This window comes from Coregonus lavaretus (genome assembly GCF_964263955.1).
Source record: "Coregonus lavaretus genome assembly, chromosome: 1".
Lineage (NCBI taxonomy): Eukaryota > Metazoa > Chordata > Actinopteri > Salmoniformes > Salmonidae > Coregonus > Coregonus lavaretus.
This window is the reverse complement of record NC_139988.1, coordinates 79,052,139-79,075,095: the sequence shown is the minus strand read 5'-3', so window position 1 is coordinate 79,075,095 and position 22,957 is coordinate 79,052,139. Positions and strand designations below refer to the sequence as shown.

Sequence of the window (22,957 nt, the reverse complement as noted above, 5' to 3'; positions counted from 1 at the left end):
CTCCGAACAGTTGATGTTGAGATGTGTCTGTGACTTGAACTCTGTGAAGCATTTATTTGGGCTGCAATTTCTGAGGCTGGTAACTCTAATGAACTTATCCTCTGCAGCAGAGGTAACTCTGGGTCTTCCATTCCTGTGGCGGTCCTCATGAGAGCCAGTTTCATCATAGCGCTTGATGGTTTTTGCGACTTTACTTGAAGAAACGTTCAAAGTTCTTGACATTTTCCGTATTGACCGACCTTCATGTGTTAAAGTAATGATGGACTGTCGTTTCTCTTTGCTTATTTGAGCTGTTCTTGCCATAATATGGACTTGGACTTTTACCAAATAGGGCTATCTTCTGTATACCCCCCCTACCTTGTCACAACACAACTGATTGTCTCAAACGCATTAAGAAGGAAATAAATTCCACAAATTAACTTTTAAGAAGACACACCAGGTGACTACCTCATGAAGCTGGTTGAGAAGCTGCCAAGAGTGTGCAAAGCTGTCATCAAGGCAAAGGGTGGCTATTTGAAGAATCTCAAATATAAAATATATTTTGATTTGTTTAACACTTTTTTGGTTACTACATGATTCCATATGTGTTATTTCATAGTTTTGATGTCTTCACTATTATTCTACAATGTGAAAAATAGTCAAAACTAAAGAAAAATCCTTGAATGAGTAGGTGTGTCCAAACGTTTGACTGGTACTGTATATTATTATTTTTATTCCAATTTTTCAGGGGGTGCTGCAGCACCCCTACTTCCTGCGTCTATGCCCATAAGTTTTGCACTGGATAATTATGTGGACCTCAGTCTCTTTCAATGTGGAGAACACACTTGTGATGAGGAGCCTAGTTGTGTGTTGTGTGGTAATATATAAAACAACATTAGAGGGCAGTGTGGGCACAAGAGTTTCCTGACATACAGCAGTCGTCATTTGTTGTTTCTCAGGGGAACCAAAACTGACGCTGTGGACCCCCGGTTGAATACCCCTGTCCTACGCACAGTCACACCACACAGAGCTCACCCACTAGCTAGTGCAAAACCACATTCACGACAAGTCTGAGGGGCGTGAAAAGCAAACACTGTTTCGATAAGAAAGTGGAAGTAAAGTGAATGGTAGAGTGGCTAAGGTTGACTGGGCTAGAGGCCTGGGAGGGAAAGCCTACTACTTTTCCAGTCACATCTTGCTTTCTCTCCCTTACTCACCCACCTACCTGTTAGCTGGTATTTTCTTTCTGAATGGCAGCTGACTTCTTGTAAGTGCTCTCGTTTATTGTAAATGGCTCAGATTCATGTGGAACTGGTCATGTGTGTTGCATGTTCTGGAGAGCAACAGTTTGGCCCTCACAGACACTTAGAATTGTTTGGCTTCAAATATGGTCAGTTACCTGAGGAAAAATACAGAGATTATTGAATGCGTTCATTTGATTGTGTAGACTATTTTGGAATGAACTTGACTTGGTTGACATAATTGCTGACAATTGTAATTGCTTTGTTCAGTTCTATAGTATGGAGTTCACATTTTCAATGTAAAACAAATTCAGAAAGACAAAGAGCCAACAGTAAGGAACAGCATATAATATACAGTAGATCATGTGTTATTACAACCACTGGGCAAAAACTGGTTGAATCAACAATATTTCCACATAATTTCAACCCAAAAAATCTATGCAATGACGTTAAATCTAAGTGGAAAACTGATTGGATTTCCAAAAGGTTATCAACGTATGGGCATTTAGTCTTTTTTTCACCCAAATGTTAACCTAAATCCAATGACATGGTGATATTTTTTGTTGAATTCATGTTAGTTAGCAAATCAACCAAAACTAGACATTGAACTGAAGTCTGTGCCCAGTGGGTAGCTTCTGACAGTGTGTAGGCTGTGGACATGAGAGTCGAAAGCCTGCACTCATTTAGTGCTTGTCTTCTTCAGAGACCTAAGGAGGGCCATGGGTCCTCATTACCTCTGCCTCTGTAACTTTATGTACCAGAATTTGTCATTTGTCATCCATCACTTTTTCTTATTAAATATCACTGACCAATGGAAGTTTTACTGAGAAATTATATGGTGTATGTATATGTTGAGTTATGTTTAGAATCTGTGTTTCTTACAGTTGAGTGATAGCATACAGCCCCAAACACTGTGTAGTTATTACAGAAACAGCAACCCTACAGTCCATACTCTCTAATGTGTGTTCAGAGGTCAAATCCAGCTCATACGGCCCACACACACTTCATCTCCCACACACAACCAGCATATAGATTGGCAGTCATGAATTTCTTCTCGCTATATACACAGTTATCATCTTTCCTCCCACACAGGCACACGCACACACACACACACACACACACACACAGTCTTGTACAACTAACCTTGTGGGGACACAAAATTCAGTCCCATTCAAAATCCTATTTTCCTTAACCGCTAACCCTAACCTTAACCCCAAACCCTAACCTTAACCCTAACCCTAAACCTAACCCTAGCTCCTAACCCTAAACCTAATTCTAATTCTAACCTTAAACCTAAACCCCCTAGGAATAGCAATTAACCTTGTGGGGACTAACAAAATGTCCCCAGTTGGTCAAATTTTTGTTTGTTTACTATTCTTGTGGGGACTTCTGGTCCCCACAAGTATAGTTAAACACGTACAGAAAAGGCATGCACGGAAACACACACACACACACACACAGATGGGCAGTAATTCTGTTCCATGTATTTTAAATATGCATTTAATTTACTTCTGAGTATTTTGTATTTTATATTACACTGGGCTGAACTACACTCCAATGTGTTTTGTAACAAGATACTTTCGAGAGCTGTAATTTGTATTTTCAAAATACTAAATACTTTTCAATACCATTTTTTAAAATAGCAATTCACCATTTTGTGGCCCCTGTTCACCCTGCATTGGTATCAGAAGTCTGATGGCACTACGGTGTGATAAGAGTGTCTACCAAAGGAACTAAATATAAATGTATACAGTGGGGAAAAAAAGTATTTAGTCAGCCACCAATTGTGCAAGTTCTCCCACTTAAAAAGATGAGAGAGGCCTGTAATTTTCATCATAGGTACACGTCAACTATGACAGACAAATTGAGGAAAAAAATTCCAGAAAATCACATTGTAGGATTTTTTATGAATTTATTTGCAAATTATGGTGGAAAATAAGTATTTGGTCAATAACAAAAGTTTCTCAATACTTTGTTATATACCCTTTGTTGGCAATGACACAGGTCAAACGTTTTCTGTAAGTCTTCACAAGGTTTTCACACACTGTTGCTGGTATTTTGGCCCATTCCTCCATGCAGATCTCCTCTAGAGCAGTAATGTTTTGGGGCTGTCGCTGGGCAACATGGACTTTCAACTCCCTCCAAAGATTTTCTATGGGGTTGAGATCTGGAGACTGGCTAGGCCACTCCAGGACCTTGAAATGCTTCTTACGAAGCCACTCCTTCATTGCCCAGGCGGTGTGTTTGGGATCATTGTCATGCTGAAAGACCCAGCCACGTTTCATCTTCAATGCCCTTGCTGATGGAAGGAGGTTTTCACTCAAAATCTCATGATACATGGCCCCATTCATTCTTTTCTTTACACGGATCAGTCGTCCTGGTCCCTTTGCAGAAAAACAGCCCCAAAGCATGATGTTTCCACCCCCATGCTTCACAGTAGGTATGGTGTTCTTTGGATGCAACTCAGCATTCTTTGTCCTCCAAACACGACAAGTTGAGTTTTTACCAAAAAGTTCTATTTTGGTTTCATCTGACCATATGACATTCTCCCAATCCTCTTCTGGATCATCCAAATGCACTCTAGAAAACTTCAGACGGGCCTGGACATGTACTGGCTTAAGCAGGGGGACACGTCTGGCACTGCAGGATTTGAGTCCCTGGCGGCGTAGTGTGTTACTGATGGTAGGCTTTGTTACTTTGGTCCCAGCTCTCTGCAGGTCATTCACTAGGTCCCCCCGTGTGGTTCTGGGATTTTTGCTCACCGTTCTTGTGATCATTTTGACCCCACGGGGTGAGATCTTGCGTGGAGCCCCAGATCGAGGGAGATTATCAGTGGTCTTGTATGTCTTCCATTTCCTAATAATTGCTCCCACAGTTGATTTCTTCAAACCAAGCTGCTTACCTATTGCAGATTCAGTCTTCCCAGCCTGGTGCAGGTCTACAATTTTGTTTCTGGTGTCCTTTGACAGCTCTTTGGTCTTGGCCATAGTGGAGTTTGGAGTGTGACTGTTTGAGGTTGTGGACAGGTGTCTTTTATACTGATAACAAGTTCAAACAGGTGCCATTAATACAGGTAACGAGTGGAGGACAGAGGAGCCTCTTAAAGAAGAAGTTACAGGTCTGTGAGAGCCAGAAATCTTGCTTGTTTGTAGGTGACCAAATACTTATTTTCCACCATAATTTGCAAATAAATTCATAAAAAATCCTACAATGTGATTTTCTGGAATTTGTTACCTCAATTTGTCTATCATAGTTGACGTGTACCTATGATGAAAATTACAGGCCTCTCTCATCTTTTTAAGTGGGAGAACTTGCACAATTGGTGGCTGACTAAATACTTTTTTTCCCCACTGTATGTAAAAATGAACAATTGCAAATCATGCTGAATATTAATGTAATAACCTCCGCCCCGAAACAAGACCAATAATAAACCCAATGTGCTTTGCAGTTCATTTTGGTATGTTAATTTTCACATATACAGTACATTTACATTTTGGTCATTTAGCAGACACTCTTGTCCAGAGTGACTTACAGTCAGTGCATTCAACTAAGGTAGATAAACAACAACATATCACAGTCATAGCAAGTAAAAAGTGTCTGTAACCGTCACTGAGAATGTTGTTGCTGTTTGGGCTGGCTACTTGCAAATGTATTTCTGTATTTTAAAATACAAAATACATGTATTTTAATTAAATACATTTAGAAATACAAGTATTTTGTAGTTTATTTTTGATATATTGATCTTGGTATTGGTATTTTGTAATTGTATTTGGTAATTTTTGCCCATCCCTGCACACACACACACACACATACACACACACACACACACACACAAACACTCAAACACCTCCAAATAGCTTTTCCAAAACGGTGCAGCGCATTGAAGTCTTGGCAGTGTTTATGAACCAACAGAGGTATTCACACATAAGAGATCACACAAGGTGCTGTGAGTGAGATGTGTTGCTTTCCAAGCCATGCTTTTCAAAGATTGTCAAAAGGCACAGGCGAAGTTGAGACTTGCGTGAGCTGAAGTGTGAAAAGGAAGAGTCGCGTATGTCAAAACAGTCAATAAATACAGTGCTGTGTGAAGAAACGGCGAGAGACTAGGGACTGTCACTCAGACATCCCCCTTGGACTGTAAAGGATGATAGGAGATTTCAACTCTCAAAGAGAATACAGGTACTTCCATATACATGAAAGAGTTGGATAGAGGCAGTTGGGGAGAAGAGGACTGCTTTTTTTCCAATGTCATCAATGGTTTCCACAGTTCCTGTAAGTTATGTATGATCTATTGTATTTTCAGATTGTTGTGAAGGTGTTGGTGGAAAGTTATAATGAAGGGGCTTTAATAGCCCACTCTGTCTGTCTGGGTCATACATAAACGTAGGGGTAGGCCTGTCTGAACAACTGATTCTACTGACTAACTGGTGGAACTTATGAATGCAATGTCTGTGGTCAAAATGACAGACTTTTGTGGAATGCTACCTTTTCATAAATCCTTAAATAGAAATTAAATTAATTGATTCTTAGATAAACATTGAGATGTTCCATAGCTGTGATTCATTTGTGGTGGCAACATCATTCTCCTGAAAAATACATTGTAAAGACAGACAGATCATGTGTGTAAGAGAATTATCGAGGGAAATGGAAAAGATTCACAATAATGACTCATGATGACTGTAATTTCCATTAACTGATGGTTTAGTGTTTGGTGATGTTTACTGGTCAAAAAACCTCCAGGCAACATGTGATATGTTTTCTATTGGTACTGCATGTGCTTCCCTCTCTCTCCTATGCACAGTGGGTTGTGAGAATACTCATAATATGAGACTTCTCAGTGTTGGCTCTATAATTGGCATGTCCTTATAGAGTTATTACAATTTCTCAATTTCTCGTTGTGCAGTTGAAGTACACTACCGTTCAAAAGTTTGGGGTCACTTAGAAATGTCCTTGTTTTCGAAAGAAAAGCCATTTTTTTGTCCATTAAAATAACATCAAATTGATCAGAAATACAGTGTAGACATTGTTAATGTTGTAAATGGCTATTGTTGCTGGAAACGGCTGATTTTTTAAGGAATATCTACAAAGGCGTACAGAGGCCCATTATCAGCAACCATCAGTCCTGTGTTCCAATGGCACGTTGTGTTTGCTAATCCAAGTTGATCATTTTAAAAGGCTAATTGATCATTAGAAAACCCTTTTGCAATGATGTTAGCACAGCTGAAAACTGTTGTGCTGATTAAAGAAGCAATAAAACTGGCCTTCTTGAGACTAGTTTAGTATCTGGAGAATCAGCAATTGTGGGTTCGATTACAGGCTCAAAATGGCCAGAAACAAATAACTTTCTTCTGAAACTCGTCAGTCTATTCTTGTTCTGAGAAATTAATGCTATTCCATGCGAGAAATTGCCAAGAAACTGAAGATCTCGTACAACGCTGTGTACTACTCCCTTCACAGAACAGCGCAAACTGGCTCTAACCAGAACTGAGCAAGAGGACAAATACATTAGAGTGTCTAGTTTGAGAAACAGACGCCTCACAGGTCCTCAACTGGCAGCTTCATTAAATAGTACCCGCAAAACACCAGTCTCAACATCAACAGTGAAGAGGCGACTCCGGGATGCTGACCTTCTAGGCAGAGTTGCAAAGAAAAAGCCATATCTCAGACTGGCCAATAAAAATAAAAGATTAAGATGGGCAGTCTGAGATATGGCTTTATCTTTTTATCTCTGCCTAGAAGGTCAGCATCCCGGAGTCGCCTCTTCACTGTTGACGTTGAGACTGGTGTTTTGGTCAGTACCCGACCTCACTAACACTTTTGTGACTGAATGGATGCAAGTCCCTGCAGCAATGTTCCAACATCAAGTGGAAAGTCTTCCCAGAAGAGTGGAGGCTGTTGTAGCAGCAAAGGGGGGACCAACTCCATATTAATGGCCATGATTTTGTAATGACGTGTTCGACAAGCAGGTGTCCACGTAACTAGCTACAACCAGGCCTGCCCTGAGAAAAGCCTGCGTTTTCACTAATGCGATTCTGCTAAGTATGATGTTCTACAGGTCCAGTCCACACTAAACTATTCTTTGCCATCTTGTATATTTGAAAACGAGATGAAAGATGCACTCTCTATTTTTCAATGCAGTCTGATTTACCACACCGCTTCATTTTATCGTCGTCTGTGAAATAAAATAATATTAAAACATTGCTGAAGTCAAAAGGTCAAATAAATCACACTGCAAAGACCAATAGGCTGTGTTTACACAGGCAGACCAATTCTGATCTTTTTTCACTAATTTGATCATATCAGCTCTGGAAAAAGATCTGATGTGAAAAGATCTGATGTGGTTGGTCAAAAGACCAATTAGTGGAAAAAAGATCAGAATTGGGCTGCCTGTGTAAATGAAGCTAATCATAGAGTGTCAGACGTTCCTTTATTTTTCAAAGCTTCACATTTTCCATGACTAGAACCTCACGCAATAGGATGTGTGTTATTTACCAGTAATTTCACCATCTTTATCTACCACCATCATCAATGTGTGAAAATATGTTTTCAAGTTCAAGTAAATCACAAGAGTCTTATGTGAAATTGATTTGTGAGCTCAGATAAGCTATGTTTTATCAGATCATAGGCTGGATAGCAGATACACACTGCTGTCATCTACCACAACCACCTCTCTTTTTATGTTTTCGAATACCACCCGTGTTGCCTTGTAACAGAGGTGTTTGAAATAGCTGCCTCGTTACCATGGAAAAGCAAATGCCTGGGTGTAATGTTGAGGCAGCTGGCTGACTGCTTTATGTCTGTCTGCTTTACAATGGTGTGATTCATGTGTGATTTATATGATTGGTATTCTACAAAATACTCTATATTATGCAATGATATCAACAATGTAATTGGTATCCAGTCAATCTGGAGATGAGAAAGAAATGCATCTAGGAAATGCTTAGATAGACGTCTGATAGATGTCAAGTGTAAATAACCATAGACGTCTGATAGATGTCAAGTGTAAATAACCATAGACATCTGATAGACGTCAAGTGTAAATAACCATACACGTCTGATAGTCGTCAAGTGTAAATAACCATAGACGTCTGATAGACGTCAAGTGTAAATAACCATAGACATCTGATAGACGTCAAGTGTAAATAACCATAGACGTTTGAAAAATAGAATGCATTTAGTCAGGTAACCTCACACAGTGTGTACACATGTTTGAAAGCAATCTAGTAGCATGATTTCAAAGGGGGATTTTGATTGTTTGATTGGTAGATTGATTGGTTGGTTAATTGATTGATTGATTGATTGATTGGTTGATCAACTCGGTTCTTTCCCCCTGCAGGGTGAATTTGGCACTGGCCTACACAGAGCTAACTGAGGAGTTGGTACGTCTGCAGGCACTGAGCTTCAAACAGAAAGAGATCCTGAGGAAGACCTCCCAGGAGCAGCATAGCCCAGGTTAGTAACATCCCTAGAGAATGATATATGGCCCACATTTAACGGGTTAGTAATCAACAAGCTATATGCACACATCTTGAAAGCAGCATTGTCATGCTCGCCTTACAAAACAATACTTGCTTTATTGGCACATTTGCACAGATATTCTTAATTTTTTGCTGACACAGTACCCAACCTGACACACAACACACACATCACAGGCTGGGAGAAGCATAGGGCCTGCTGCAGAGCAACAACCCTTGAGCAATTAGGGATAAAGATCCTTGCTCAAGGGCACAACGGAGGTAGGGAGGATATGGGACATACAGTATACTACGGCTCACAGCTCACTCCCTCAGCTCGGCAATTTGTACCGGAAAAGAGAGGAATGAACTAGACTATCAAGGAACTGGGATATACACTACATGACCAATAGTATGTGGACACCTGCTCGTCGAACATCTCATTCCAAAATCATGGGCATTAATATGTAGTTGGTCCCCCCTTTACTGCATCCATTCAGCCACAAGAGCATTAGTGAGGTCGGGCACTGATGTTGGGCGATTAGGCCTGGCTCGCAGTCGGCGTTCCAATTCATCCCAAAGGTGTTCGATGGGGTTGAGGTCGGGGCTCTGTGCAGGCCAGTCAAGTTCTTCCACACCGATCTCGACAAACCATTTCTGTATGGACCTCGCTTTGTGCACGGGGGCATTGTCATGCTGAAACAGGAAAGGGCCTTCCCCAAACTGTTTCCACAAAGTTGGAAGCACAGAATCGATTACAATATCATTGTATGCTGTAGCGTTAATATTTCCCTTCACTGGAACTAAGGGGCCTAGCCCGAATAATGAAAAACAGCCCCAGACCATTATTCCTCCTCCACCCAAACTTTGGACTTGGCACTATGCATTGGGGCAGGTAGCATTCTCCTGGCATCTACCAAACCCAGATTAGTCCGTTGGACTGCCAGATGTTGAACCGTGATTCCTCACTCCAGAGAATGCGTTTCCACTGCTCCAGAGTCCAATGGCGGCAAGCTTTACACCACTCCAGCCAACACTTGGCATTGCACATGGTGATCTTAGGCCATGGAACCCCATTCCATGAAGCTCCCGATAACAGTTATTGTGCTGAAGGAAAATAATCCTGCAGCAACAGGAAATGTGAATTATTATATGGAATATAATCCATAAACATTTTTTGTAGGGGTTGACACATTTTTTTGTTAGTGCAAATTAAGTCTGGCATTTTAAAGTAGAAATTACAAACTTCAGAAGCCCTTTTAAACATTGAATACACTACAAGTTTTCATTTTCTGCTATGCAGGACAATTCTCAGCGACAAACGAGTGATCAAATTAAGATCCTACATCTGTATGTGTGCTGAAATACCTACGCTCTCTCCCTCAAGTCTCTGTTTTCTCAAGTCTCTGTTTTCTCTCTATTTCAAGACTCTGTGGAGAGTCGAGAGCACAACACCGCCATTTTACCCTTTTTTCACTCAACCACAGAACCATAAATGTTTCCCCTTTGAGATGCTTCTGATTTATCGATGCACACATCTTTTTTTGTTGCTAAATGTGTGATAGCTGTCTCAAGATTACAGGAAGCATCTCATACTGTACTGTAAAATTAGTCTACGTCCGATTAGTTCTGTATCTTAGGTGAGGGGAAAATAAATGTATTCAAAAATGTTAATGTTTTGCATATCTTGTCAAGTGCGCTGCTTGTGGAGAATTGATTTATGCTTTGTGATCAGTCAAACATTTGCATTGCAAATCCAGAACAGCACAGCGTGTCTGACGCACCGTAGAAAGAAGTAGAGAAATGTTATTCAGGAAAATAGCATAATGTGATATGGTAGATATGAAAGATTATACACTTTTTCTTCATTATCAAAAATATATTTGATTCTGTGTTATTGCTAGAGACGTTACCAGACAAAACTCCTCCTGGCCCTAGTTACTTCTCATACAGATCACTCTGTTGTCACAGAGAATTTTCCTGCACAGCAGAAAATACTAATTGTAGTGTATTCAAGGTTTAAAAAGGCTTCTAAAATTTGTAATTTCCACTTTAAAATGTCAGACTTGATTTGCCCTGACGAAAAATGAATCAACCCCTACAATCCACATTTCCTGCAGGATTACTTTCCTGCTGTGTGAAATGGAAATGTGTTTTTTTGCATATACCAACTCCCCCAGAGAGTGGGGTCACAGCAATTATTGACAGCGACTCTGGAGCAATTAGGGTTAAGTGCCTTGCTCAAGGGCAGATTGACATATTTATTTTCACCTTGTCGGCTCAGGGATTCAAACTAACAACCTTGCGGTTACTGGCCCAAAAGTATAACCGCTAGGCTACCTGCCGCCCACCTGTATGTACAGTGCATTCGGAAAGTATTCAGACCCCTTCCCTTTTTCCACATTTAGTTACGTTACAGCCTTATTCTAAAATGGATTACATTTTTAAAAATCCACATCAATCTACACACAATGCCCCATAATGACGAAGCAAAAAATGTTTTTTATTTTAGCAAATTTATTAAAAATGAAAAACAGAAATACCTTATTTACATAACTATACAGACCCTTTTCTATGAGACTCGAAATTGAGCTCAGGTGCATCCTGTTTCCATTGACCATCCCTGAGATGTTTCTACAACTTCATTGGAGTCCACTTGTGGTAAATTCAGTTGATTGGGCATGATTTGGAAAGGCACACACCTGTCTATATAAGGTCCCACAGTTGACAGTGCATGTCAGAGCAAGAACCAAGCCATGAGGTTGAAGGAATTGTCCGTAGAGCGCCGAGACAGGATTGCGTCGAGGCACAGATCTGGGGAAGGGTACCAACAAATTTCTGCAGCATTGAAAGTCCCCAAGAACACAGCGGCCTCCATCATTCTTACATTTAATTTTTCCACATCAATCTACACACAATACCCCATAATGACAAAGTTAAAATCCATCAGTTAAAGTTAAAATCCATCCTCCATCATTCTTAAATGGAAGAAGTTTGAAACCACCAAGACTCTTCCCACAGCTGGCCCCCCGGCCAAACTGAGCAATCGGGGAGAAGGGTCAGGGAGGTGACCAAGAATCCGATGGTCACTCTGACAGAGCTCCTGAGTTCCTCTGTGGAGATGGGAGAACCTTCCAGAAGGATGACTATCTCTGCAGCACTCCACCAATCAGGCCTTTATGGTAGAGTGGCCAGACAGAAGCCACTCCTCAGTAAAAGGCACATGACAGCTCGCTTGGCATTTGCAAAAGGCACCTAAAGGACTCTCAGACCATGAGAAACAAGATTCTCAGGTCTGATGAAACCAAGATTGAACTCTTTGGCCTGAATGCCAAGCGTCACGTCTGGAGGAAACCTGGAACCATCCCTACGGTGAAGCATGAAGGTGGCAGCATCATGCTCTGGGTTGTTTTTCAGCGGCAGGGACTGGGAGACTAGCCAGGATCGAGGTAAAGATGAACGGAGCAAAGTACAGAGAGATCCTTGATGAAAACCTTGTCACGATCGTTATAAACAGCGGACCAAAGCGCAGCGTGATATGCGTACATCTTTTATTTAAGTGCACACACGAACAAAACAACAAACCAAACGATACGTGAAGTCCTAGGTTGTACACCAAAACAAACCTTACGGAACAAGATCCCACAAATAACTAGTGCCAACAGGCTGCCTAAGTATGGTTCCCAATCAGAGACAACGAGAATCAGCTGCCTCTGATTGGGAACCACCCTGGCCAACATAGATCTACACGAACTAGAACAAAACATAGAAAATACAACATAGACAATCCACACCCTGGCTCAACATATAAGAGTCCCCAGAGCCAGGGCGTGACAAACCTGCTCCAGAGTGCTCAGGACCTCAGACTGGGGCGAACGTTCACCTTCCAACAGGACGATCCTAAGCACACAGCCAAGACAACGCAGGAGTGGCTTCGGGACAAGTCCCGGAATGTCCTTGAGTGGCCCAGCCAGAGCCCGGTCTTGAAACCGTATCGAACATCTCTGGAGAGACCTGAAAATAGCTGTGCAGCGACACTCCCCATCCAACCTGACAGCGCTTGAGAGGATATGCAGAGAAGAATGGGAAAAACTCCTCACATACAGGTGTGCCAAGCTTGTAGTGTCATACACAAGAAGACTGTGGAATGTGCAGTGCGGGAATTTGGTTCGGACTTTCCACCGTTGTCGCCCCTACGGAAACACCTATACACCGCCCGACACACTGATCAGACCATTCCCTGAGAGCCCTCTGTTGCCACGAAATGTTGGGGTCATGAGATATTAACCAAGGAAGCCCCAACACCACGGGAAACGCAGGTGAGTCGATCAAATACAACTGTATCATTTCCTCATGACCCCCTTGCGTCTTCATCTTAAGTGGCGCCGTGACCTCCCTAATCAATCCCGACCCCAAAGGGCGGCTGTCTAGGGCATGGATAGGGAAGGGCACATCAACTGGTATGAGGGGAATCCCTAACTTATAACAGAAACTACGATCAATAAAATTCCCAGCTGCGCCTGAATCGACTAGCGCCTTATGCTGGGAGTGAGAAGAAACCTGGGGAAACACAACTTGGATACACAAGTGGACAACAGAGAGCTCTGGGTGAGTTGGGCGCTTACTCACCTGGAATGACTCATCAGTGCGTGACCTGCTGCCTCGATCCCTAGGAGACCCTCCCCTGACACCCGGCCGCGGTGCCATCATAAGCCCTCGGGAGCGAGAGCCGAATCCCACTGGACTCCGGAGATGGAACGATGGGTCTGGCCGATGGTGGTGGTATTGTTGGAGGAGGTGTGGGCAAACCTCCTCTCTCCCATCGGCTCAAAGTGTCCATAACATCCTGCATGGCGGTGCCGAGTCTCTGGATCATGGCGTCTTGGCTGCTTACGCGCTCCTCCAATGATCCCGTCGGTACCGCTGATCCTGCTGACTCCATGGTGGTGTGTTATTCTGTCAAGGAGTGATGTGTACGCGGCGAGTGAAGTCAGACGCAGGACACAGAGATTCAGGCAGACTACTTTACTAAATGTAAAGTACTAAACAAACACCTCTGCAACTGGAGGGAAAAACACCATATAAGAAATATGGAATAACAGCAAGGCCGAACATCGACTAGACATAAAACAATAACACACAAATACCAAACATGAGACAAGGGAAATTATAGGCTAAACAATCAAACATAATAGACAACAGGTGTAACTACTCAAGACAAAACAAGACAAACACCGAAACATCGATCGGCAGTAGCTAGTACTACGGGGACGACGAACGCCGAAGCCTGCCCGAGCAAGGAGGAGGAGCAGCCTCGGCAGAATCCGTGACAACTTATGTAAATGTAATATTTCCGTTTGTTATTTGTAATACATTTGCAACAAATTCTAAAAATCTGTTTTCACTTTGTCATTATGGGGTATTAAGTGTAGATTGATGAGGGGGAAAAAACAATTTAATCCGTTTCAGAATAAGGCTGTAACGTAACAAAATGTGGAAAAAGTCAAGGGGTCTGAATACTTTCTGAATGCACTGTATACTGTACAGTAAGTAGGCCTACAGCAGTTTTTTTACTCTCCTGGGGTTGCAGAGCTACATATCCAGTACAGATGTAGGATCTTAATTTGAGCCAGTTTGCTACAGAAGGAAAATAATCCCGCAGCAACAGGAAATGTGAATTATTATATAGTTTATAATCCATTTTTTTTAAATCTAGGGGTTGACACATTTTTTGTTAGGGCAAATGAAGTCTGGCATTTTAAAGTAGAAATTACAAACTTCAGAAGCCCTTTTAAACATTGAATACACTACAAGTTTGCATTTCCTGCTATGCAGGACAATTCTCAGCAACAAAAGAGTGATCCAATTAAGATCCTACATCTGTATGTGTGCTGAAATACCTACAGTGGGGAGAATAAGTATTTGATACAATGCCGATTTTGCAGGTTTTCCTACTTACAAAGCATGTAGAGGTCTGTAATTTTTTATCATAGGTACACTTCAACTGTGAGAGACAGAATCTAAAACAAAAATCCAGAAAATCACATTGTATGATTTTTAAGTAATTAATTTGCATTTTATTGCATGACATAAGTATTTGATACATCAGAAAAGCAGAACTTAATATTTGGTACAGAAACCTTTGTTTGCAATTACAGAGATCATACGTTTCCTGTAGGTCTTGACCAGGTTTGCACACACTGCAGCAGGGATTTTGGCCCACTCCTCCATACCTTCTCCAGATCCTTCAGGTTTCGGGGCTGTCGCTGGGCAATACGGACTTTCAGCTCCCTCCAAAGATTTTCTGTTGGGTTCAGGTCTGGAGACTGGTTAGGCCACTCCAGGACCTTGAGATGCTTCTTACGGAGCCACTCCTTAGTTGCCCTGGCTGTGTGTTTCGGGTCGTTGTCATGCTGGAAGACCCAGCCACGACCCATCTTCAATGCTCTTACTGAGGGAAGGAGGTTGTTGGCCAAGATCTCGCGATACATGGCCACATCCATCCTCCCCTCAATACGGTGCAGTCGTCCTGTCCCCTTTGCAGAAAAGCATCCCCAAAGAATGATGTTTCCACCTCCATGCTTCACGGTTGGGATGGTGTTCTTGGGGTTGTACTCATCCTTCTTCTTCCTCCAAACACGGCGAGTGGAGTTTAGACCAAAAAGCTCTATTTTTTGTCTCATCAGACCACATGACCTTCTCCCATTCCTCCTCTGGATCATCCAGATGGTCATTGGCAAACTTCAGACGGGCCTGGACATGCGCTGGCTTGAGCAGGGGGACCTTGCGTGCGCTGCAGGATTTTAATCCATGACGGCGTAGTGTGTTACTAATGGTTTTCTTTGAGACTGTGGTCCCAGCTCTCTTCAGGTCATTGACCAGGTCCTGCCGTGTAGTTCTGGGCTGATCCCTCACCTTCCTCATGATCATTGATGCCCCACGAGGTGAGATCTTGCATGGAGCCCCAGACCGAGGGTGATTGACCGTCATCTTGAACTTCTTCCATTTTCTAATAATTGCGCCAACAGTTGTTGCCTTCTCACCAAGCTGCTTGCCTATTGTCCTGTAGCCCATCCCAGCCTTGTGCAGGTCTACAATTTTATCCCTGATGTCCTTACACAGCTCTCTGGTCTTGGCCATTGTGGAGAAGTTGGAGTCTGTTTGATTGAGTGTGTGGACAGATGTCTTTTATACAGGTAACGAGTTCAAACAGGTGCAGTTAATACAGGTAATGAGTGGAGAACAGGAGGGCTTCTTAAAGAAAAACTAACAGGTCTGTGAGAGCCGGAATTCTTACCGGTTGGTAGGTGATCAAATACTTATGTCATGCAATAAAATGCAAATTAATTACTTAAAAATCATACAATGTAATTGTCTGGATTTTTGTTTTAGATTCCACCTCTCACAGTTGAAGTGTACCTATGATAAAAATTACAGACCTCTACATGCTTTGTAAGTAGGAAAACCTGCAAAATCGGCAGTGTGTCAAATACTTGTTCTCCCCACTGTACGTTCTCTCCCTCAAGTCTCTGTTTTCTCAAGTCTCTGTTTTCTCTCTATTTCAAGACTCTGTGGAGAGTTCGAGAGCACAACACCACCCTTTTTTCACTCAACCACAGAACCATAAATGTTTCCCCTTTGAGATGCTTTTGATTTATCGATGCACGCATCTTTTTTTTGTTGCTAAATGGGTGATAGTTGTCTCAAGATTACAGGAAGCATCTCATACTGTACTGTAAAATTAGTCTACATCCGATTAGTTCTGTGTCTTAGGTGAGGGGAAAATAAATGTATAAAAAAATGTTAATGTTTTGTCTATCTTGTCAAGTGTGCTGCTTGTGGAGAATTGATTTATGCTTTGTGATCAGACAAACATTTGCATTGCAAATCCAGAACAACACAGCGTGTCTGATGCACCGTAGAAATAAGTAGAGAAATGTTATTCAGGAAAATAGCATAATGTGATATGGTAGATATAAAAGATTATACACAATTTCTTCATTATCAAAAAGATATTCGATTCTGTGTTATCGCTAGAGACGTTACCAGACAAAAACTCCTCCTGGCCCCAGTTACTTCTCATACAGATCACTCTGTTGTCACAGAGAATGTTCCTGCACAGCAGAAAATCTAATTGTAGTGTATTTGAGGTTTTAAAATGCTTCTAAAGTTTGTAATTTCCACTTTGAAATGTCAGACTTGATTTGCCCTAATGAAAAATTTATCAACCCCTACAATCCACATTTCCTGCACGATTACTTTCCTGCTGTGTGAAATGGAAATGTTTTTTTTTGCATATACTAACTCCCCCAGAGAGTGGGGTCACAGCAATTATTGACAGCGACTCTGGAGCAATTAGGGTTAAGTGCCTTGCTCAAGGGCAGATTGACATATTTATTTTCACCTTGTCGGCTTGGGGATTCAAACTAACAACCTTGCGGTTACTGGCCCAAAAGGACCTGTATGTACAATGCATTCGGAAAGTATTCAGACCCCTTCCCTTTTTCCACATTTAGTTATGTTACAGCCTTATGCTAAAATGGATTACATTTAATTTTTTCCACATCAATCTACACAATTTTTCTTTGAGCAAATTTATTAAAAATGAAAAACAGAAATACCTTATTTACATAACTACAGTGAGGGAAAAAAGTATTTGATCCCCTGCTGATTTTGTACGTTTGCCCACTGACAAAGACATGATCAGTCTATACATTTAATGGTAGGTTTATTTGAACAGTGAGAGACAGAATAACAACAAAAAAATCCAGAAAAACACATGTCAAAAATGTTATAAATTGATTTGCATTTTAATGAGGGAAATACGTATTTGACCCCTCTGCAAATCATGACATGGCAAAAATCACAGAGGTCAGACGTTTCTTGTAGTTGGCCACCAGGTTTGCACACATCTCAGCAGGGATTTTGTTCCACGCCTCTTTGCAGATCTTCTCCAAGTCATTAAGGTTTTGAGGCTGACTTTTTGCAACTCGAACCTTCAGCTCCCTCCACAGATTTTCTATGGGATTAAGGTCTAGAGACTGGCTAGGCCACTCCAGGACCTTAATGTGCTTCTTCTTGAGCCACTCCTTTGTTGCCTTGGCCGTGTGTTTTGGGTCATTGTCATGCTGGAATACCCATCCACGACCCCTTTTCAATGCCCTGGCTGAGGGAAGGAGGTTCTCACCCAAGATTTGACGGTACATGACCCCGTCCATTGTCCCTTTGATGCGGTGAAGTTGTCCTGTCCCCTTAGCAGAAAAACAGCCCCAAAGCATAATGTTTCCACCTCCATGTTTGACGGTGGGGAAGGTGTTCTTGGGGTCATAGGCAGCATTCCTCGTCCTCCAAACACGGCGAGTTGAGTTGAAGCCAAAGAGCTTGATTTTGGTCTCATCTGACCACAACACTTTCACCCAGTTCTCCTCTGAATCGTTCAGATGTTCATTGGCAAACTTCAGACAGGCCTGTATATGTGCTTTCTTGAGCAGGGGGACCTTGCGGGCGCTGCAGGATTTCAGTCCTTCACGGCGTAGTGTGTTACCAATTGTTTTCTTGGTGTCTATGGTCCCAGGTGCCTTGAGATCATTGACAAGATCCTCCCGTGTAGTTCTGGGCTGATTCCTCACCGTTCTCATGATCATTGCAACTCCACGAGGTGAGATCTTGCATGGAGCCCCAGGCCGAGGGAGATTGACAGTTCTTTTGTGTTTCTTCCATTTGCAAATAATCGCACCAACTGTTGTCACCTTCTCACCAAGCTGCTTGGCGATGGTCTTGTAGCCCATTCCAGCCTTGTGTAGGTCTACAATCTTGTCCCTGACATCCTTGGAGAGCTTTTTGGTCTTGGCCATGGTGGAGAGTTTGGAATATGATTGACTGATTGCTTCTGTGGACAGGTGTCTTTTATACAGGTAACAAGCTGAGATTAGGAGCACTCCCTTTAAGAGTGTGCTCCTAAACTCAGCTCGTTACCTGTATAAAAGACACCTGGGAGCCAGAAATCTTTCTGATTGAGAGTGGGTCAAATACTTATTTCCCTCATTAAAATGCAAATCAATTTATAAAATGTTTGACTTGCGTTTTTCTGGATTTTTTTGTTGTTATGCTGTCTCTCACTGTTCAAATAAACGTACAATTAAAATTATACACTGATCATTTCTTTGTCAGTGGGCAAACGTACAAAATCAGCAGGGGATCAAATACTTTTTTCCCTCACTGTATACAGACCCTTTTCTATGAGCTCAGGTGCATCCTGTTTCCATTAACCATCCCTGAAATGTTTCTACAACTTCATTGTGGTAAATTCAGTTGATTGGGCATGATTTGAAAGGCACACACCCGTCTATATAAGGTCCCACAGTTGACAGTGCATGTCAGAGCAAAAACCAAGCCATGAGGTCGAAGGAATTGTCCGTAGAGCTCCGAGACAGGATTGTGTCAAGGCACAGATCTGGGGAAGGGTACCAACACATTTCTGCAGCATTGAAAGTCCCCAAGAACACATTGGCCATCATCATTCTTAAATGGAGGAAGTTTGGAACCACCAAGAGCTGGCAGCCCGGCCAAACTGAGCAATCGGGGGAGAAGGACCTTGGTCAGGGAGGTGACCAAGAACCGATGGCCACACTGACAGAGCTCCAGAGTCCTCTGTGGAGATGGGAGAACCTTCCAGAAGGACAACCATCTCTGCAGCAATCCACCAATCAGGCCTTTATGGTAGAGTGGCCAGACGGAAGCCACTCCTCAGTAAATGGCACATGACAGAGCTTGAGAGGATCTGCAGAGAAGAATGGGAGTAACTCCCAAAATACAGGTGTGCCAAGCTTGTAGCGTCATACCCAAGAAGACTCGTGGCTGTAATTGCTCACATTTCTACAAACATGTTTTGCTTTGTCATTATGAGGTATTGTGTGTAGATTGATTAGTTTTTTGTTAATCCATTTTAGAATAAGGCTGTAACGTAATAAAATGTGGAAAAAGTCAAGGGGTCTGAATTCTTTCTGAATGCACTGTACTTATCAGTAACAAGTAACTACAGGCTTTAGTCCTATTTTTGCGAGATGTAATAACTTTTGTCTTCCAGAGACAGTCTTGTGTGCTGCTCTCTGACTCCCCCCTGTCTCTCCTGTCTCCTCAGTCCAACGCCACTCCCACCCCCCATCTCCCATTCATCACCAACGCCACTCCCCTGTGCCCCAGCGCCACTCCCCCATCCCCAAACGCCACTCCCCCATCCCGCCCCAGCACCACTCCCCCATCCCCCAGCGTCGCTCCCCTGTTCTCCAGCCACAGCACCTCTCCCCGGACATGCACCGCCGCTCACCCCTGCTGGATATTAATGATGGGCCTGCCTCCTACTCCTGCCGGCCAGCCAGCCACCACCTGAGGGCCAGCTTCCAGGGCCGCCGCAGCTACTCCGAGGTGGCTGACCCTTCTGCCTACCAGCGGCCGCCGCGCCTCAGCATGGACCCTGTGTCCACCCTGCCCAAGCCCCGGCCCTACAGGGACTCCAGCTACTCCAAGCAGCATCAGCAGCACCATGGAGGCTCCCAGCATGGGGGGTCCCCCCACAGAGGAGGCCAGCTCCGAGGTTCCCAGTCTGAGCTGCAGAGGGCAGGCAGCGAGGTGGGCCTCCACGAAAGTTCCCGCCACTCCCGAGAGCTTCCCTTCCCCCTGTCCGAGGTCTCTCCCAGGTCTCACCTGCACTTTGAGCCCCTGCCACCCCCCACACCCGCCCCCCAGCCGCCACAGTCCTCTGAAGACGAGGAGGAGTGGACCTGTCCGCACCCCGTCAGCCCCCCACGGACGCTGGGCGTGCCCAACAATGTGTCGCCTCATGGGGTCATGAGAGGGCCGGCGTCCTGCTCGGCCTTCCCTATCCCATCCAGACCCAACACCCTGACCTGCCACCCACCAGGTTACCTGCACGCAGAGCACGCCCAATCCTGGCCCTCTATCAATGTGAGTCACACGCACACTCTATCCCAAATATACTGTATAATATCATTATTATATCACAACAATCTTTAAAATTGTAAAATGTGTCATGGTTAGCTTGCTATCCCCCTCAATCAAAATCTGTCTTTGAAAGAGAACTGCCCTTGACTTGTTAATGGCTTCCTGCACTGTGCAATTTCATGGGAAATGCTCTGTGTAACATGATATTTCTTCTAATGCACCTTTACATATGAGCTTATTTTCTTCGTGAAATAACCTAAATGGTCCAAATATTATCATTGATAGTTGCCATAGGCCAACACTGCTTGTTGACCTGAATGGTGTGTGTTTTGGATACAGCTGTGGATGGAGACAGAAGAGAGTGACATGAGGAGCTGCCCTCTGTGCCAGCTGATCTTCCCCATTGGTTACCCTGACGACGCCCTCATCAAGCACATCGACTCGCACCTTGAGAACAGCAAGATCTGATCGCCATGGCAGCACTGCACCCTCTTTTTAGTTGCTACTATTTTAAACTTATATTGTGGAGTTATTTTAGGTTTTGTTTGTTTTAAGCTGGCTGGCTTTTGTTTGACAAGACTTGAGAGGGCTTTTTGTGGGCTTATTAGCATGTTTGGGAAAAATAGGTGGTTTAAAAAATGACATGGATGGCGTTGAGGTTCATGACAGACAATTTCCTTGACAGATGCAAGATCAGGGACATTCCAGGCACCTTGCAGTCCATCTGTTTTTATATCTCACACTTTACCGGTACTACTTGCTGTAATGCGGCCTGCTTTAGTTGCCTCTCTAACTATGTACAGCAATACAGACCAACCACAATGAATTCCTGGAATTATTTGGGTGACTCTAATGGATAGATCCAGTCTGTTTGTTCTTCAGGGCTTGACGATGTGCAGTCAGAGGTCAGAGTTATGTTATGAAGAGAGGATGGCAGTGTTAATTGTGTGTAGATATGAATTTGTCCTGCAGGGCGGGGCATGTAGTTGGCGTGACGACCTCGCTGTAGTGGAGCGGAAGGAACGCATAGACAGATTATCTTTATGCTTGTGGCCTGATCAGAACTGAATCTTAGCACCTTAAGTTAACCTAAATGAGCCTACATTCAAGCATAATTTCACCCCTATATTTTCCATTTAATGTATCATTTGATATATCTGTTCAGTTACAAGTAAAAAAGATCTGAACATATATTTTCATATTTTTTTGTTTTATGTTAATGTGTCACACGTGTCTTATGTTGGTGACATTTCACCCTCACAAGCTTGCACACAGCTGTATATAGATAGTAGGACATGAGGTGTTCTGATAGGGAAGAGAGCATGGAAAATATTTGTATATGATAACAGTGATTCAACTGGGAGTCTCTTTAGTCTTCCTGAAGAACCGACCTGCAAACACTTATGGTGATACAGTATTTATCACTTTTGTCCAAAAGAAAACATTTCTCAATCCTTACAGTCCAACACTGGCACACTTAGTATTTTATATCTTATACATAGATATCTCAAATATAACCTCCAAAATTCAGAGTGAGTGTTTGAGGGTAATATTATGGAATCACTTTTTTTGTTGAGTCGAATATGTTGTACATAATTGGTATCTGACATTTTGGTGAGACACAGTGGCTGCGTTTACACAGGCCAAAACACACACACACAAATCTATTTTTTAAAAATAATAATTTTTACTAATTGGTCTTTTTACCAATCACATCAGATATTTTCACAGCGTCTGTTTTTCAGAGCTAATCTGATTGGTCAAAAGACCAATCATAGTGAAACAGATCAGAATTGGGCTGCCTGTGTAAATACAGCCAATGTGAATGTGTCAATGTGTATCCATCAATGCATTTAGGTGGTTGTCAATTTTGGACAAAATTATATTCAGAATTCACCAACATGGCAAGTTGAACAATTAAATAATACAAGGGCCATACATTGATTTGAGCAAATCAGTGGCCTTTTATAAACCACAAATATTCTATACTGTTATGTATATTCATATATCACCCTGTGTAAAACATTTAAAGCTGTGTACAGACAGGTATTGTAAGCCTAATGCAAGTTCTTCTGTGGTCAATAACTTTAATTAAATAGCATCTGCTATTAATAATCTCTATTATCCTGGCTACCAATTTAAAATATACACAGTAAATCCTATTCTTCTATTTAATCTATTTTATAGCCTATTGGTTTGAAGTAATGTTCTTGCTAGCTTATCTTCAATCAATTTAACAACCTCCATGACTAATACAGTATGCTGTTGATAAGCATTTGATATATTCTTGGCCCAATTTGTAATGTAGCACACGATAGTTTG

At 42.5% G+C, this 22,957-nt stretch overlaps 1 protein-coding gene across 1 annotated transcript in view; it reads left to right on the top strand.

The window, feature by feature from the left end:
- tbkbp1 (TBK1 binding protein 1) overlaps positions 1-21,103 on the top strand; it is a gene marked incomplete at both ends in the record, with an annotated part of 44,525 nt that extends 23,422 nt beyond the window's left edge. The window contains 3 exons of the mRNA XM_084169851.1: positions 8,557-8,672; positions 19,815-20,638; positions 20,975-21,103. Of these exons, the coding sequence (XP_084025977.1) occupies positions 8,557-8,672; positions 19,815-20,638; positions 20,975-21,103 (1,069 nt within the window). The remainder of the gene's footprint in view (positions 1-8,556; positions 8,673-19,814; positions 20,639-20,974) is intronic.
- Between the last annotated feature and the right edge of the window lie 1,854 nt (positions 21,104-22,957).